This window comes from Hyperoodon ampullatus, assembly GCF_949752795.1.
Source record: "Hyperoodon ampullatus genome assembly, chromosome: 7".
In the NCBI taxonomy this organism is placed as follows: Eukaryota; Metazoa; Chordata; class Mammalia; order Artiodactyla; family Ziphiidae; genus Hyperoodon; species Hyperoodon ampullatus.
Genome location: NC_136920.1, coordinates 93484888 through 93504138, shown reverse-complemented (window position 1 = coordinate 93504138; position 19251 = coordinate 93484888). Strand labels below are relative to the sequence as shown.

The window sequence follows — 19251 nt, the reverse complement described above, 5'->3', positions numbered from 1 at the left end:
GGAATCCATAGGAGCAAATCAGGTAGAAGAGCTCAGCCTTCAAAAACCCCACCAGGCAGGATGGTGCAGCCCAAAGCAGAGGCCAGGTCTCAGCAGCTTCAGACAAATGGGCAGAGGATGGAGGCAGGATGCCAGAATCAGAAACAGCATAGTAATAATAGCAGTAAACAATAATAGCAGTGGTGAACATTTTCTGTGTGTCAGGGCTTGTATGCTAACTCATGTAATCCTCACAGCAACTCTGTAAAACAGAAGCTATTAGCATTTATACTTTACTCCTGAGAAAACAAGTTCAGAGAGCCTAAGAAACTTGCCCAAGGTCCCACAGCTATCAAGACACAAACTTCAACCAGGACCCTCTGACAGCTGTCACAAAGCACTGTGAGAACACTGTCCAACATGGGACAGAGTGCTGTCCCCCTCCTCTGGGTTTCAAGACCCATCTAGAGTGGGGTCTGGCAAGTGCTGGAGGGTGTTTGCAGCTCCGCCAGGTCCCCCCCAGGGCTTTGCCCAGTGTTCAGAGCAGAGAGAGAGTTGGCTCCTCTGGGAGTTTCACAACCTGTTCAGTTGTTTGGACCAGACAAGGGATCTGGACTTTCCTTCATGCAGATGCAAAACACAAATCCAGTTAAAACATCCAGATGTTCCTTTTAGCCCTTCTTGAATTAGAAGCCACACAGGTGTTTAAACAGAGATACACAGTAGATTCACCATGCCTGAGCTTACCTCTCTCATATGTGTGGAATTACCAGCCCCTGGCACAAATAATGCAGCCATTGCAGCCCAGTATGTATGTTCCAGACTTTTTTATTCCAAAGAGTCAGCAGGATGCTGAGTGTCAGCCTTGACGGTAGCCACTCTCTCTTTTACTTGGGCAAATCACTTACCTTTTTTAAAAACCTTTTAATTGAAATATACATATAGAAAAGTACACAAATCGTAAGTGTGGACTTGATGACTTATCACAAAGGGGACATACCCATGTAGTCACAATCCAGGTCAAGAAATACACCAGCCCCAGCACACTGCAGACCCTTGTAGACCCTTGTCCCTACCCCCCCAAATGCCACCTTTCACTCTAAACCCTCCTTCCTCCCAAAAGGTAACTATCATCCCGAACTGAACGCCATGTTTGCTGAGTCTTATTCTCCTGTCTCTAAATTGGCTACTACTGGCCTTGAGATTGTCATGGGGCTCAAATGCAGTCTGTGAAAAATAACTTTGGGGATGTTATTATGGGTGGACACCTGAGCCCTGTCAGCACCTCTTTGAAGTAGACCAAACACACATTTCATCACCTAGGAGGAGTGGCCAGAGGTTTATGACTGCATCTCTCGCTGTCCTCTTCGGAAAGCCCCAGGGATCCCTGAGAAAATGCCCTCTGCCCTTGGCAATGGTTTTGACTTGTGCATATGCTGATAAGAAGTGAGAAGAAGACCAGCACCAGCCAGTTCATGGAGCTGATGAGTCAGATCTTTGCTCACCCTCCCTGGCGCCCTGGCGCACCTCAGGAGCCAGCCTGAGGCTGAGCTCGGACCTCCCTTCTGTGTAGCAGGACAGTAAGGGGTGGGGGAATCAGTGGAGGAGGCTCATTGGCTTGGAGTAGAGAGGGGGTGAAGAGGAGGCCTCTGAAAGTTCTCCGTGGCTGTCAGCAGTGCTCCCAGCTACTGGTGGTACTTTATCTCATCCAACAAAAACAATTCTAATAACAGGCCTGTGAATCACGCCATTCCTAAATACAGGGCTGACAAGTGGGAAGGGAAATAAAAGAAAGCCCCGTGAGCTAGAGATACTGTCAGATTTCTCCAGCAGCCGACACTGCTGTCTGCAGAGCCTCCTTGAGTTTGCTTTACACACACAGGCCTGAAACCCAGAGGCCCCTAATAGGTGTAGAACTGGCTTGGTCAGTGCAGTCAGGCTCTCTATCTGAAAGGTCAGGGCTACAAGTTTGATCCCCATGTGGGCCAGTTAGCCTTGCTCAATGTCAGGGCCTCACGCTGTGTCCCAGACCATTATTAATCAGCTCTTCTGGCAGCCAGCAGGGTGGGAAACTGGCAGAAGTGTGTGAACTTGTCAGTGGAAATCCCCTGCCTCTTATCACAGGGCCTACTGATGGCCACGTTTTCATGTGGGCTGGAGGTTTTATCAGTTTGATTGGGAAATAAGGAGCATTTGGATTAGGAATGAGCATATCCTCCTGAAAAATTAGACAGGATTCTATCATTTTCTTTGATGTGTAAATCAGTAGTCTATCTTCAGAAAATCGGGGGGATGATGACGGGGATGGTAATGGTGCTGCCAGGCGAGGAAGCAGAGTTCAAGCTTCCCCGGGCATCACTGCATCCGTGGAAGCTGCCTAGACCCAAACTCTCAGTGCTATTTCCTTTTCACGTCCCAACTACTTAAACACAGTGTAACATCTATCGTATATATTGCTTTTCCAATCATGGGATTTCTTTGTTCTGTCTTCAAAACCTACATTGATTTTTTGAAACAATTACTGTTTTAAATAACATTGAAGTTGATCCTTTAACTTGCAGCAAAAAATAATAGCTTACACTTCTGTAACATTTTCTGTTCCGGGCACTGATCTAAGTGCTTTTCATATATTTATTCATTTAGTCTTCACAACACACCTATGAGGTATGTATTATTACAGTCCCATTTTCCAGATGAGGAAACTGAGGTACAGAAAGGGTAGGTCACTTGCCTAAGATTACGTGGCTGGCGAGTGGCAAGGGAGGCCATAGCGTGGGTGCTCTTAGCCAAGACATTATGACACGATGAGTCAAGACTCAAGGTGAGAAAATAACATGAACTGAGCTCCTACTTGCTTTGATTTACCTGTTCATTCATTTGGCTGTGCCTCCCCTTACCAAATGTTTGGTGCTTATCACGTGCCAGGCACTGTTCCAGGCTCTGGAGACACATGTGGACCCAGCAAACAACAGGTTCCTGCCTCCTGGAGCTTGCTTTAAAGACAATAAACAAGTAGATGAATAAATGAACAAGAAATTTTTTTTTTTTTTTTTTTTTTTTGGCGGTACACGGGCCTCTCACTGCTGTGGCCTCTTCCGTTGCAGAGCACAGGCTCCGGACGCGCAGGCTCAGCGGCCATGGCTCACGGGCCCAGCTGCTCCACGGCATGTGGGATCTTCCTGGACCGGGGCACGAACCCGTGTCCCCTGCATCGGCAGGTGGACTCTCAACCACTGCGACACCAGGGAAGCCCAACAAGAAAATTTTTGATTGTGATTTTTGCTGTGAAGGAAGAAACCCAGGAAATTACCCAGAGAGTGTCAGGGAGAGGGCATCTTTGGATGGGCACTCTGGGAAGGCCACTCTGAGATCCGAACAGAGTGTGCAGAAGCCAGCCTCGCCAAGGCCAGGGCAGAGTGGAGCAGGGAGAGGAAGGAGTAAATGCCAAGATTCCAAGGCGCAAATGAACTGGTCATATTTGAGAAGCAGGGTGCGGCCCTATCACACCATGCCTGGTGGGCTGTAGTAAGGAATCATGGTCAGTAAACTGGGGGGGGTGTCTCTCTGGGTTCTTTTCCTGGGGTCCGTGCACACCCAAGCGTCTGAGGAGAGCATCGAGAGAGACGATAAGCTTAGAAGGGAAAAATTTACATCTATGTTTTTTCTAAATTCAAGCTGAAATGTAAAATTTCCTTCGATTACAAATGCGGGCAACAGATCATAGTGGTATTAACCATACCTGTGACTTTGTCACCAAAGGTGCCATTAGAATGTTGCTGTGAGAGCTACCTCTGGCTCTCGTGGTCAATGTATCACAATTATGTAATTCTGTATGATGTAATACAGTCACGTGATACAGCAAATATAATAAACATTTTAAAATATTTTTAAAGAAGGGGTTAACAGACCTCACCAGACCGCTAACAGGGTCCATGGCATAAAAAAGAGTAAAAAGGCAGTACAGAGAATGGCATGATCTGCTTTAGCTTTCAAACGCCCCACTGACTACCGTTGGAAGAGGGGATTGTAAGGGGCGAGACGACCCCTGAGCTCCATCTACACAGGTTACCGGATTCAATCCTCACAACAATCATGAGAAATAGGCATGCTTTTGCCCATTTTAGAGGTAAGGAAACCGAAGCCCAGATTTCAGGTAATTTGCTCAGCTGAGAATGGCAGAGCTGGGATTCAGACATACATCTCTCTGACCCCAAAGGGTAAGAGGGTCTGTGGCCAGAGATGGGAGCCTGTGATAGGAGGTCAAAGGTCAGCAATATCTAGTTGGCCTCCTGACCCAGCTTGGACCCCTGTGCTGCACCACTTCACTCGTGAATGAATTGCCAACCCTTCTTTCCTCAAGCCTGGTTCTCTCCTCAAATCTGCCCACATAGGCCAATTACGCAGCCCTGAGCTGAACTAACTAAATATTTCATGGGGAATTTAATTTAACTCTAAAGAAATTCATCCAGCCCTGAGAGTATGCTGTCAGCTCGAGAAATAGCACTGGGGAGCCCTTGGGCCTGCAGATGACTTTACTGCTTCCCCAGGAATGCTGATCCTCCTCTGGGCTTGACTCCGAGCACTGTAGGCTCAGCCCAAGGAACACGAGTAAATCCCACAGACTTGGGCTCAGATGGATCCGAAAAGGCTCTGATCAAGGCCTCCCTCTGAATAGGAAGCAGGCTGGTTTGACTGTGTGTGTGTGTGTGTGTGTGTGTGTGTGTGTGTGTGTGTGTGTGTGTGAGACAGGTGGCTAACTGGTCCTACCCCTGTTCCCTTATCCTTGTTCCCATATCCTGGCCTGAAAGAAGGGAGGAAGGGTGGGGTTGACCCCCAGCCTCCCCAGTGAACAGGGCACCAGACATTTTGCAGGTGCCATGGGACCCTACACGTTTCTCCTCGGCCCCAGCCCACGGCGGGGGGGAGTGGGAAGGCCGCCTTCCTCTTGCGTCAGTCAGGAGAGCAGCTGTGCACGTTGCTGAGGCCTGTTATTAGGGAGTCGGAGGGTTCCTGCCAGTGCCAGGGGAGCCAGGAGGGAGAGCGAGCTCCCCGGCGCCTTCAGATCCCTTTGCAGCTCAGCATGGAGACCCCGGTGAATCACAGCAGGTTCCCTGGGCATCTCACGAGGTGAGGGCAGGGGAGGGCGGGAGGAAGGCGCCCAGCAGGTGAATGGATCAAAAGGCAGGAAGTGAGCAGATAATCTAATTTGAAATGCGCTGAGCTGCAGATGTTAATCCGCTCCACTGAGCAGCACGAAAGCCAGGGCCTGTCCTCAGCGTCCCCGTTCTTCCCGGCGGGTAATTAACCACCCCCCATCTCCAGCACCGCTGACTGCTGCCTTAATTGCGGGGTGTGAGGCCCTTCCCCTTCTGCTTGGGCGCTCCCTGTGAAGCCCGAGGAGTTGCAGGGAACTGGGCCCGGGGAGGGGGCAAGGGGAGAAGGGAGCCCTCTAGTGGGCATTTAGGGCTTCAAGTCTTCCTCAGGCTGGAGGATGAGGAATTGTATCTCCCAGGGTCCAGACCATGACTTGAATCCGGTTATAATGACCCAGCTTCCTGACAAAATCCCTCCTACGTACAGGCACATGTCCGAAATCAGCCTGATTCTGCTGTCAGCAAGGAGGGGCTGGAGGGTAAGCCATGTTTGGGGTGTTGTCCCCCTGTACCCTGCACTGTTAGCTGCACTGGTTGTTAATTAGAGATTTACTGTGTGTCCACTTTGGGAACGTCATTATGAACAGTGCAGTCATAAGAAAGCAGACCTGAGAATCTGTATGTCTGAAGATAGCTCTCTCTGTATCCTAGCTGTGTGTACTTGAGCAAATTAATAACCTCTCTGGGCCTCAGTTTCTTGGTCTGTAAAATGGAGCTAAATGGCAACTTTGAAATACTATATAAGTTTTTTGAGGACATGGTCCCTGCTTCTTATCATCTAATGGGGAGCTAAGTTATGTGCATGAATGTCCACAGTGACAATAATAATAATAGTAAGAGCTAACATTTATTGAGAATTATTCTGCACCAGGCAGAGACTTTGCATGGGTTGCTCATTTAATTCCTATAGAGGCTGCGAACTGTTGTTGTGCCCACTTTATGGATGAAGAAACTGAGACACAGAGAAGGTAAGTCCTTTCCCAATGTCACACAGCTAATAAGTGCAGAGTTGGAGTAGGAGCCTGGGCCCCCTGTTCTAACACAAGGCGATTTATGGCAAATGCCACCTGAATGGTATAAGCCGTGTCTTAGCTCCCTTATTGATTGTGAGGAGGGAAGGCTTATTCCTGGGAAGATGATAGAGAAGTTTTTACAGAGGAGGTAAACTGTAGGAAGGTACGAAGTGTGTTTGAAAGTTGGCTGAACCAGACTCCCGGTGTGGGGGTGCGCTTCCAGAGGAGTGCTGGGAAATGAGACTGAACTCAGAGGGATGGGTGGACCATGAGGGCCAGACTCCCAGGCTGGGCTTTAAAGGAGTGTGGATCATGGATACTTGTTTAAGCAGGAGGACAGGCAGGGGAGGATATCAAGATGATGGACGTGGAGCTCACCTCCTCCCACAGACACATCAAGAGGGAGAACAGGTATAGTTGTCATGGCATAAAAGTGAATTTTGTTAGAAAAAGAATATTAATAACCACCATTTATTGTGCACCTACAATATGCCAAGCACTGTGCTTTGTGCCTTATATGTATTATCTCATTTATCCTCATAACAACCCTCAGTTGGTAATTATAATCCCCATTTTACAGATGAGAAAAGTGAGCTTGGAGAGGATGTGAAACCTACTCCTGGTCACACAGTAACTGGAGGGCTGGGATTTGAGCCCAGTTTGGTCTGGTGGCAGAGAAGCAGGGCAATGTAGTCACAAGACAGAGCAGGTGGAGGGAGGGAGAGCTATGTCCTTGACGTTGGCCTCATTCAGGAGGGCCAGGCAGGGGCTGGAGAGAGTGGCCAGCTAGGAGATTCAGCAAGATAAGAGCTGGATAGCACCCCATAGGCATTGTAGCATGGAGGTCACTGCTGACCGGCTGGAGTGACATTGGTCAAGTGATGCCATAGACACCGGATTGCCCTTAGTGTAGTGGTGTAAATGGCAAGGAAGTGAGGATAAAAATGAGGATGGTCCTTTCTTGTCTCTCTTCCATCTTTTGAATTCACTAGAGCCAATTGTATCTGTTGCAGGTTCAGGATGCAGCCTCTGAAGCCAAATGGCCCAGGTTTGAATCCTGGCTCTGCCACTGACTTGCTGTGCAAGCTTGGGCAAGTTCCTTAACCTCTCTGTGCCTCTGTTTTCTGATCTGTAAAATGAGGGTAATAATAGTAACCTACCTCATAAGGGTATTGTGAGCACTGAGTGAAGTAACACATGTAAATTGCTTGGTTAGTAAATTGACACACAGGAAGGGCTATAGGCGTTAGATGTGTTAAGATTACAAGTCTCATCCTGCTTAAAATACTTCAGGGCCTTTCAATTGCTCTTCAAAGCATTGCATCTTCTGCCTGCCTCTCCAGCCTCATCTTACAGCACACTCCCCAGCCCTGTGTACTCCAGACACTCTGGCCTTCTTCTAGCCCCTGGAGTGCATCAAGCTCCCTCCTGCCTCAGGGCCTTTGCACATGCTGACCCCCCCCCCCCACTGGGAGTGCTCACCCCAGGCCTTCTTACTGGTAATTCTTGTTCAGGCAACTGAGTCTCATCTTGAGAAAGCTCCCATGAAGACTCTGCCAACCCCTGTTCTACCTGCTCATGGGGCCACAAATGACTCCTTTATAACATTTATTACAGCTGTAGTTTTACAGATCTTTTCTTCAACGGTCTGACAACTGCCTGTCGCACCGGGCTGCAAGCTCTTGGCCATCAGGGACCATGCCTGTGTTTGCCCACCCGTGTATCCCAGAACCTTGCACACTGCCGGGGGCAGGGCAAGCGGTCAATAAAGAGTGTTGAGGGGATGCTGAGTGTTAAAGAGGAAGGGATTGCTGGGGAGGGGGCAGTGGCTTCTGCCAACCCTGAGACTCCACACTCAAGGGCAGAGCCCAGGACACAGCGCTTACTGCGGGCCGGATGAGCTCCGTGACCCCATGTCACCCTCAGCCCGCAGATCCTCAGCCAGAGCCTAATGTGAGTTGTCTCTCCCTGGGAAGCCAGGTTTGGTGGACTTGGGGGTCTTTCCTTTCTGGGTATTTATGGATAATGTCCTCGTCGCTCTCACTGCCTCAGGCCTGGCCTTGCTTGGAATTCTGTAAGCCTTTTCAAGGTACAGGGGATCTCCAGAGACAATTTTACCTTGGAATGAAGGCTTCCAGCAATGCTCAGTACAGCCTTATTCTGTGTAGCGTTTTCTCATTCCAACTGTAGCCTCCCCAAGCTTTCCAGCATTAAGTAACACAATTACAGAGTTAAATAAATGCCAGCAAAGAATGTGAGGCACCATGGGGCCTGAGCAGCAGGTGAAACAAGATCTGTGCAGATGTGACCGGCAAAAGAGTAGAAAGCTGTTGGTGTAGAGGACGGCCGCCTCCCCAGGGGGCAGGACCCTGGGCGACTGGGAGGCAGGAGGGCCGTGTAAAAAAGCCAGAGAAAAAAGATCTGGAAACTGATCAGAGATAGCATGGTGGATCCAAGAATTCAAAGGGAGCTGGGGACGTCATTTAATCTGCCGTCCCCAGAGGAGAATCATATAACAAGGAAGAGGCTGTGGAGAATGACCCGATTTGGTTTCCAAGCTGTATGGCAGTTTTTCCTTGAGTTCTCTAAGCGATGGGACAGTACCAGGCCTAAGAGGGTCCTTACGTGGATCTTTAGAGATGGACAGTCACACCAGGGAAGCACAGTGTGTCAGTACAGCTGTGTGGATGTCTCAGGTCACCTAGGAAAGGCTACCAGGGGCCAAATGTCCAGAGGCCTCTGCCTACATGGAGGTAGAACAGGCCTGACTGCTCCCCAGCCATGCCTATAACTCATCATGCGTTAAAATATTGTCTCCAAGGACTTCCCTGGTGGTCCAGTGGGTAATACTCTGCGCTCCCAGTGCAGGGGGACTGGGATCGAGCCCTGGTCGGGGAACTAGGTCCTGTATGCATGCCGCAACTCAGACCTGGCGCAGCCAAATAAATATTTTTTTTAAAAGATATCATCTCCAGAGGTCCCTGTTGAGATTCTCAGCATCATCAAGTTCATCATCATCATCATCATCACTATCATTATCATCTTAACAGCAAACATTTATCAGGTACTTACTTTGAACCAGGCCCCATGCTCAGCATTTACAAGCATCATCTCATTCACTTTCTTAGTAATTCTGGGAAATGGGTACTATTATTATCCCCACTTTACAGATGAGCAAACTGAGGCTCAGAGAGGTTACATGACTTTTGCCCAAGATCACACAACATGTAAGTAAGTAGCAGAGTCCAGACAGGTCTGTCGCATGCTGAAGTCTAAGTCTCAGCCACCCTCTCTACTGCCTTCATAGTCCTAGATAGGTGTGGCCGGACTCTACAGTGTGCAGAGTTTATAGGGCTCTTCCCTACCCATCACCTCTTCCTGACTCTCACATAATACTGATAGGCAGGCATTGCCCCATTGTATAGCCTGGTAAACTGAGTCCCAGAGAGGATAAGTGAGTTGCTATGGGCATTTGGTCAGCAAAAGGCAGAGCCAGGTCTTCTGACCCTCCCTATCCTCTCATTAACTGGGCTCCATGTAAGGGAGGGGCTCCGGGAGGATGGGGCAGGGCTGAAGCTGTGGAAGTCTGCCCAGGGTGCTGGAGCACTGCTGAGGGGAAGGGAGAGATTTGGGCCCAACAGGGGGCAGCAGGTGTCTAAAAGAGAAGGAGAGGGAGACAGAGGAAAGCTTTGTTCCTTCAGGTCTTTCAAGATCTGGCACTGCGGGCAGAGGCCTCCCTGGTGGCATCTCAGGGAAGCACAGGGTGGGAGCAGCAGGCTCAGACAGGCACAGACCAGAGCCCTGCTGTGAAGTCACTGTCTTCCTCCCAGCCAGGCCCCACATCCGGGAGAAGAGCAGCGGCCACCCCAAGGCTTCAGGTTCTGATAGTGAGGGTAGCCGTTGCATGACCCCTGTTTAAACCCAGGAGGCGAAGAGTAGTATGTTTTGGAAGTCACCTCCAGGCCGCCTGCAGCCTGCCCTCCCCTCGGAAATTCCACTAATATCCAGGGGATAAAAGAGGGGATCTCTCAGAGGCAGAACACAAAGCTCTTCAAAGAACACTTTCAATCAAAAATGGGAAGAGGAGAGAGGTCTTTCTCTCAGAATGTATTTATAAACCTGTGTGTGTGCGTGCACATGCACACACACACACACACACACACACCAGCAACCAGGAACATCATGATGCTAATAGAACTCTTTGCATGTTCCCTTTTCCCCGTCTTCCTTCTCTGGCTCCGGGGGTCCTACCCTTTTCTGGATTCCCAGCCCCCGGGGTTACACTTCCAGATCTGCTCTCTCCAGATGGTGTGGTATCTTCCTGACCTTTCTGGCCTTCCCTGCTCTTTGCTGACTAGTCTGATACGCAGTTTCCTCCTCCGCAGTTTCCTCCTCCACCTCGCTGAGGCATTCAATTCTGGAGACCGCTATCATCTTCTTGAGCAAATAGGGGCCAGTTAAACGAAGCTCCTGCCCTCCGAGCCCTGCAGAATTAAAGCCTGGGATTTTAGGGCCGGAAAAGAGCTTGGAGCGCATCTGACTGAACTCTCATTTCAGAGTGGAGGAAACTAAGGCCTGGAGAGTGGAATAACTTGCCCAGGGTCACAGTGAGTTTGTGGCCCAGCTGTGACGAGAGCCAGGTCTTCTGACGCCCTGTCTGTGGCTCTTTCAACTGGAGAGCACAGCCCTCCCCAACAAGTGACCAGAGATGCAGAAGGGCTGGGGTGAACTGTCATGGTGCCCGCTCTTCCCTTGGCCTGCCACGCCCACAATTGCTAGCATTTTCTGCAGCCACGCCGCTTTGGTCATGAGTTTGATTTTGTGGCACATGATCTCCGCGTCTAAGTCTGCTTTATAGCACAATGTCTTTTTAACTAAGGTGAAAGAAAAGGCATGCACGCCTTTTGGAATAACCTGCTCCCACCAGGTTGTTGCTCGTACCCCAGGGTGCGTTGAAGCCAAGGTACCTGATTACTGTTCTCTACTGAGTCGATGAAAAATAAAAAACAACCAGTACGTAACCTCCGCGGTTTCTCCTAGCTTCTCATCCCTCCTTCCCTGCCTCCCCTGCCCCCACCTTACTCTCGAGCGGGGGGACAAAGGAGAGAGAGATGGGCTGCGGGGCAAGGCGGCAGCAGTTTCCACAGGAGACAGTTTTCCTGTTTGGCCCAGTTTGGAGAGGTGTCTGTTTGTGAATAGACAGAAGCGCCCTGTCCGAGCCTGGGGCAGACTCTCTCCCAGGGTGTGTGGTCCCGCTCCTATCCAGGAAAGCGCCCTCCTGGGACGCTGTCCATTTCCAGCTTTCTCTCCATATGGAATTGTTTCACCAGAATGTCATCGCTGGCCAACTTTTATAAACTTGTGAAATGATTTCCAAATTGCAATCCAAAGTTTGCCCTTTTGGGAAGAAGGCTGTGGCGGGGGGGTTCGGGGGGAAGAAATGTGAGGATAGAGTTGTTGATTTTGGTTACTTGGTTTGGATAGATCTATTTTTTTTTTTAATAACCAGAGAAAGGACGGGATGCTGTGGTTACTTCTTGCCCGTCTTATCAGTTTTCATTTTTCTACCCTTTTCTTCAGTTCATTCACTCCAACCCATTCAACTCTTGTCTCCTCCTCCCAAGGTCCTTGCAGGGCTTGGCTGCTGATTGGCTGCACACAGGGGACCAGCATTGCACCTGCTGCGCCTTTGTGGTTGATTTCTGTTGCTTTACACGTGTGCTTGCGAGAGGAACTCAGGTCGGGGCCACCATCATTGAGGGAGGGGCTGAGGTTCTGAAAGGCCCAAACAACTCTCTGAAGGGTCCCCCAAATGAAGGCACTAACAATCTTCTAATCAAGCTTCACTCTCTCCTCCAGGGTTGATTCACTTGACAGCAGTCATCAACAGTCTCTCAGAGAAATACAGAATGAACCCAAGGAGTCATTCACATTTTTCATTTTTTATTAAAAACCTCTCACATCTGCACTCTAGTCTCTTTTAAGCCTGGCCTCACTTTATAAGGCCCTAAGCTGTTAACCGATGCCGGATCGTGTGACTGCTTTAGCATGAATTGGGGTGGAGGATTGGGGCTGAGATGAGAAGAAACTGATCTTTGCCAATGGATGTATTCTTCTTGTACACAACTTATAAATCCCCTTGTGCGTAAAATGAGGGTGGCATGTCTCTCTCCTTACTTCCTTTGCAATGATTTAGGGAGAACCGTGCACGTGTGTGTATGTGCCTGTGTGTGTGTGTGTGTGTGTGTGTACTTATTCAGAACTGATTGACCTGTTTGTAGGTTGTTGGATACCTCACTTTTCCTCATTTCTTTCTCCATCTTTTATATCAACGGATCCACCAGAATTAGGAGTTAAGGAAGCTGAAATGTAAACCGCAATGGAGACCAGTCTGAGCTACATGCCTAGGTTATAAAACATGGTTCTTAAATGTCAGTGTAAGTCAGAATCACCTGGGCAACTTGTCACAAATGCAGATTCCCGGGCCCCACGACCAGAGTCTGGTCCAGGGGGTCTGGGATGAGACTCAGGAATTCACATTTTAATAAGCCCTTTATTCTTTAATATTCTTATTCTTTAATAAGAATAAGGTGATTCTGATGCTGGTGGTCCTAGACCACATTTTGAGAATCACTTGCAGAGAATTGCTAGAAAGGATTCTGGCACTGTCTAAACCCCACATCCTTGGCTTACAGATGAGATTAAGGAAGCCAAGAGAAGTGAAATGACTAGCCTATGCTCGTTAGCTAGTTAGGGCAGAGTATGGCCAGAACTGAACACCAGCTCTGAGCCTTTCCCGGCGCTCCATGTATAGGGGAGCAGACCAATAGGTAGTAAGCTTGCTTTGCAACAGGGTGGATTGAAATTAAACAAAGGAATAACTTCCTGACAGAGAGGTGTGCTGAGGAAGCTGACAACATCTCCTTTCCCAGGAGACCTTAATTCAGGCCAGACTTCCATCAGGAGTGGGCACTTGAGATACACGGCAGGGGCAAAGAGAAAAGAAGGAAACACCTGGTGATTTTGCATGAAAGGGACCAGAGACCCTTGGCTGAGTTCTGCTGTGGCACCTGGATTTTTTTTTTTTTTTTTTTTTTTTGCGGTACACGGGTCTCTCACTGTTGTGGCCTCTCCCATTGTGGAGCACAGGCTCCGGACGCGCAGGCTCAGCGGCCATGGCTCACGGGCCCAGCCGCTCCGCGGCACATGGGATCTTCCCGGACCAGGGCACGAACCCATGTCCCCTGCATCGGCAGGCGGACTCTCAACCACTGCGCCACCAGGGAAGCCCTGTGGCACCTGGATTTTAACCTTGACTGAAACATAAGGCCAGTGGTCCAGGAAGGCTGAGGTGAGGTCCTACCTCTGACAAGGACAAAGTTTGTGATGTGGGGCCCCTTGCTCAATTTCTTGGCCTTTATTTCCTGGGGTTGCATTAGATTGCCTCTAATTTCCAGGGTGCCATCATTTTTATCTTTCATTATAACTCCCTCACCAAAGTGCACACAGCAGAGGGACTCAGTGAAGTTTTGTTGTTCAACAAGTTAATCAGCTGAATAAAAAACTACCCAATATTGAGTATCCAGAAGTTCTATCTGCCAGTTCTCCCTTGCCTAGGGCGTTTTCAGTCTGTCTGAACAGTCAGCAGTGATCCCCCCTTTTTATACTAATTTATATATTTAAAGGGGTCTAACCTCAAATGAACATGAGTTACAGCTTCAATAGCCATGTCTTTTCATGAGTGATCGTTCAGACCTCTGGCTACTTAGGGTCAGTCCCCAAGCAGAGAAGCCAGACCAGAGAAACATCTCCCCATTAGTGACGGCCTCTGATCACAAGTCCCTGTGCCCCCATCTCATGCGGCCACCCCTCTGATGATCTCTGTCTGTTCCTTTCAGAAAGCAGATCTGGCCGTGGCAGGCCTCACCATTACTGCTGAACGGGAGAAGGTGATTGATTTCTCAAAGCCATTCATGACTCTGGGAATTAGCATTCTTTACCGAGTTCATATGGTAAGAGATTTATTTTATAAGCATTTATGGCATTAAAGTTATTTGCATGCAAACACTGAGTTATATGGTAATAATGAATGACTCACAGAAATATTTAGATTTCAAGACTTAACTGCAAATGTGCTGGGCTATTTTTTCCCCTATCAGCTGCAAGGACTTGCAAACAGGAGGAATGGAAAAGTCACACTTGTGGGCTTTCCAGTAAAAACTGCTTCTGCCTCACTGAATAGGGAAGGCCGAGAATGATCATTCAACCCTTGGTTCGTAGTGTGTTGGTGATCGGCCCCATGAGTCACTCTGCCTGCTCCTAGGGGGTGGGTCCCCAGCCCAGATAAGTCACCCCGGACTTCTCAAGGCCTTCAGCAACTTTCAGGTCCACCTCTGTTCACTTTGCGCATTGCATCTGGTGAGGCAATGCAGACTCCCTCCCTTGATTATCTGTACTGGGGAATAAAGAGCGGATAATGTAATGTCACTTATACCTGGCCTGTGCCCTCTTCTGCATTCCTTACCAAAAAAGATTTCTCTGGTTAGGTGGCTAGAGTCAGTATAAAAATAAGTTTGAGAAAGCTCCCCCATGGGCACCAGAGGATGGACGGGATGTCAAAGTTACTGGCTGGTGGGGGGAGAGTATACCCTCATCCAAACTGGCTCTAAGTGCACAGATACTCTATGGATTTCCCCAATGGTCCAGTCACTTTAGGCATCCAAGGTCATGCCAACATGGTGTATTCCAACACCTGGTACCACAAGGCTGCCCAACAGGGAAGGACCCAAGAGCTCACCCCACATACCTGCTGAGGAAGTGACCCTCCAGCTTCTGATCTCAGCCTTGGAGAAAGGGGATTATCTGTATTTGCAGCCTCAGCCTGGCAGCTGCCAGGGCATCAGGAGCTGTGGCCCGTTTCTGCAGGAGGAAGGTCTTCTTGTAGAGCCCACTCAGGCAGCTCTGAAGAGCCCGGTTCTGGGCTGGACCTCAGCATCCATCATGACCCCTGCCCGACTTGGAAAAAGAGGCCAAATCATCTGGAAGAAGAGACAGCCTCAAAAGCCCAAGCTCTCCAGGCTAAGACAGAAAGAAATGGGGAGTTTGGGTCCCAGTCAGTGCTGTGACGGATGTGTCTGTCTTGTGAAGGGGGATGTTGGTCCCTCCTCCTCTCCTTTCCATGAGGATAACTCCCATTCACTGAGCACCTCTCATGTGCCAGATACTCTTCAGGCCCCTGTGATGTGGGCTGTTGTTATGGATTGAATTGTGTCCCCTCCAAAGCTGTGTTGAAGTGTTAACCGCCCACCCCCCAGCCCTGTGAATGTGACCTTATTTAGAAACAGTGTCCTTGCGGATAGAATCAAGTTAAGATGAGGTCATACTGGAATGGGGCAGGGCTAATCCAATGACTGATGTCATTATAAAAAGTGGAAAATTTGGACATAGGCCTACAGGGGAGAAGACGTGAATTTGGAGGCAGACTGGAGTGATGCATCTACAAGCCAAGAGACGCCACAGATTGCCAGCTGCCACCAGAAGCTCGAGGAAGACAAAGAAGGACCCTCCCGTAAAGCCTTCAGAGATAGCATGGTCCTCGACACCTTGATTTTGAACTTCTAGGCTCCAGAGCTGTGAGACGATACATTTCCCTCGTGTTAAGCCCCCCAGTCGGTGGTACCTTGTTATGGCAGCCCTAGTGAATGAATACCGCCGACTTGTTCTTATTTTAGAAATGAGGAGACAGTGGCAATCAGTTCTAAAAACGTGGCCAAGCCCATGCACCACTTAATGTAAGAGCAGAGTTCAAACCCAGGATGGTGTGGTGAGAGCCTGTGCTCTCTCTGTGACACCAGGCTGCCACCTGCCTTGTGTGACCTGTGCATAACATGTGAGTGAGGCTCTCTGTGCCCCTGTTCTCAGTTGGTCCTTGGGGCTGTTCTTTGAGCAAAGAAGGAAGATGTTATAATTCCCATCTTACACATGAGGAGACCAAGGTCACCTGTGGAGCTGGGCCTGGAATCCAGGTCTCCTGACTCTTGGGACAACGTTCTTGTCATCATTACATGTATTGGCACCCCCGAGGCAGCTTTCCAGCCAGTGCTGTTTCTTAAGCCTTTCCCACTGTGCCCCCCCACCCAACTGACCCTTGAGGGAGGATCCAAAAGAAATGGAGACACACAGCCTTTCTGCTGTGGCCAGACCACATGACAAGGCTCTGGCCTTGATTTCTTGATTAAGGCCAAGGGCACTAGAGCTCCACTCGTGACCCGATGGGCCAAGAGGAACCACATGGGTGAAGGCACGTCATCCCAAGTGTTTCCACCACCTGGGAACATCTGTTGCTAGGCTACCATCACCACCCAGGACACGATTGTCCTGAATATCAACTCTGGCCAGAACCAAACTCCAATTCTCCAATCCTCTGGACAATCTTAATTGGATTATTGGCCAGATGTTTCCTACCACGTGCAAACCTATAACTGTATGAGCTCCCCTGCATTAGTTCTGGGATGTGAAGTTTTATGTGTCAGCTCAGCGAGGCTCTAATGCCCAGATGTTTGGTCAACCCCAGTCTAGATGATACTGTGAGGGTATTTTGTAGATGCAATTAGCATCTACAATCAGCTGATGTTAAGGAAAGGAGATGACCCTTGATAATATGGGTGGTCCTCGTCCAATCAGTTAAAAGGCCTTGAGAACAAAAATGGGTTTCCCAAAGCAAAAGGGATTCTGTATGAAGACTATCACATAGAAATCTTGTCTGAGTTTCCTGACCTACAGATTTGGGACCTACCAGCTCCTACAGTCACATGAGCCAATTCCTTGAAATAACTCTGTTTACACACATACACACACACACGCACACACATGCACGCACACAGACCCCCTCCTGGTTCTCTCTGTCTCTCTGGAGAACCTAACCCACACAGCTCCCCTCTCTGGTCAGCATTCCTCCCCTCTCCACACCTCCTTATTGAGACACTAGTGTGCCACACGGCTGCTCAGATCTGATTTGTAACAGGGGGCCAAGCTGAGTAAAAATTGAGTGCTGATGTGAACAGCTCACACTAAGCAGAACTGACTATGCATTTATTCAACAAATATTTATTGAGTGCATTCTGTGTATGAGGCAGAATGCTTAGAAAATACCAAAGAGTGAGCTGGGGAGAGAACGATCCTGAATCGATTAAATCAGGGGAGATCCAGTGAGAACAAGTCTGAGATGAACTGCACAGAATCTGAAACAAAAGAGGCATCAGCAGGAACAGCGAATACCAAAGGGTAGCCCAGCAGAGTTCACCATAAGCGCCAGAATCTAAAACTACACAGAGAAGCTCTCTCTGATACAATAGTGTTAAGTTGATGAAATTGAGGTTGAATGCTGGGTGTTTATTATTTTGTGAATTTTCTCTGATTGATAGTTCTCTGTGGGCAAAAATATGGTTCATTTAATTTCATTTATAATCATAATGACCTAGAATCTCTTAGCTCTATGTCTCAGGTCACCTGAATCAGGAGTGATTGTTACTGAAAAGTGAGCATCTGGTGATAATCAAACCTGTGTGCAAAAGTAAAAATAATTAACACAAAGTATAAATGACTAGTTAGAAATTCTTCAAAACCTTCCAAGATAACAAGTGGTGGCAGGTATGTCTCTGAAGCCTAAAGATAACCAGAAATAATTTGTGAATTTCCAGCAATCTCAGATTATCTAGGTTCTTTCATGAATGTGGATCATCACAAGTTGATTATGGGATATTTCTCTTCCTCCCAACCTTGGGGCATAATCTGTTTTTGCCCAGGCATGTCCAGGGCCAAAATCAGAAGAATGTTTTGCTCTTTTGACCTCTACTCCCTGCCACTCAGAGGCTGACTAAGGATCCTGGCTTTGGCATTTGTTACTGTAGATCCCTCTCGCTTATTAAAACTCTCTCTGTTCCTAGCATCCAAGTCACCACTTTCGCCCGCTGTTCCTCCTGCCTCTCTGATTATTGTCTCTTCCACCATTTCTGTTGCGCTCTCTCTCTCTCTCTCTCTGTCTCTGTTTGCCTCTTAAACGTCCGTGGCCCTTTTCTATTCTCACTCTCCCAATTCTCTGCCTAGATAATCTCACCCTTTCCCACATCTATAAATCTAACACTGACTGCTCCCCTAAATGCCAGAAGCATATTTTAAACACATTACTAAGATGTCCCCACCTGGATATCTCAGAGGCACCTCAAAAACAGTGACACGAACTTCATTCGGTATATTCCTCCCTGCCCTCCTCTGCCCCATCTCAGGTGACGCCATCTCCACCCAGCCACCTGAGCTGTCCATCACTTCTCTTTCCTCACATGGTCAGTTGGTCCACTCACATCCTAAATAGTCCTCTGATATACTCTCTGTCTCCACTTAATCTGCCTTGGTTCAGGCTCTCCTCATCTCTAACCTCGACTGCTGCCATTCCGGTGGCCCGTATCCTCCTTGAGGGCTGGTGTTTCTTATCCATTACTGTATCCCCATCAAAGGGCCACTGTTATTGTAAGCATTCACCAAGAAACAGTAGAGTGAAAATCATGGACTCTGGAGCCAGACTGCCTGGGTTTATTCCCAGATCTGACACTCACTGGCTGCAGGGCACATGTGTCTCAGCTTATTCATCTGTAAAAATGGGTTGCCATGCACATTGAATGAGGATACATATGTAATGCACTTATAACAGCACCTGACATGTGCACAATAAAGCGTTAGTTATTACATTTTTTATTGAAGTATAGTCGGTTTATAACGTTTCAGGTGTACAGCGAAGTGATTCAATTATATATGTAATTGAATATAGTTGAGATGTTGAATATAGTTCCTTGTGCTATACAGTAGGTCTTTTTTATTTATCTATTTTTATATAGTAGTGTGTATCTATTAATCTCAAATTCCCAATTTATCCCTTCCCCCAGTTATTACATTTCATAAATGTATGTGAACTTCTCTCCACTACCATCTATCCTCAGTCCATCCTGCAGCCTGAGAGTTGTTTAATTTTATTTATTTATTTATATTTTTTTCACAAATGTAATCATATCAGCTTCCGACTTAAAATCATTCACTGGCTGCACATCACTTAC

The 19251-nt window shown here is 48.3% G+C and overlaps 1 protein-coding gene across 1 annotated transcript in view; it reads left to right on the top strand.

Moving 5' to 3' along the window:
- Positions 1–19251, top strand: part of GRIK4 (glutamate ionotropic receptor kainate type subunit 4) — a gene marked incomplete at both ends in the record, with an annotated part of 310907 nt that overhangs the window by 253696 nt on the left and 37960 nt on the right. Inside the window, one exon of the mRNA XM_079709251.1 lies at positions 14044–14157. Within this exon, the coding sequence (XP_079565377.1) occupies positions 14044–14157 (114 nt within the window). The remainder of the gene's footprint in view (positions 1–14043; positions 14158–19251) is intronic.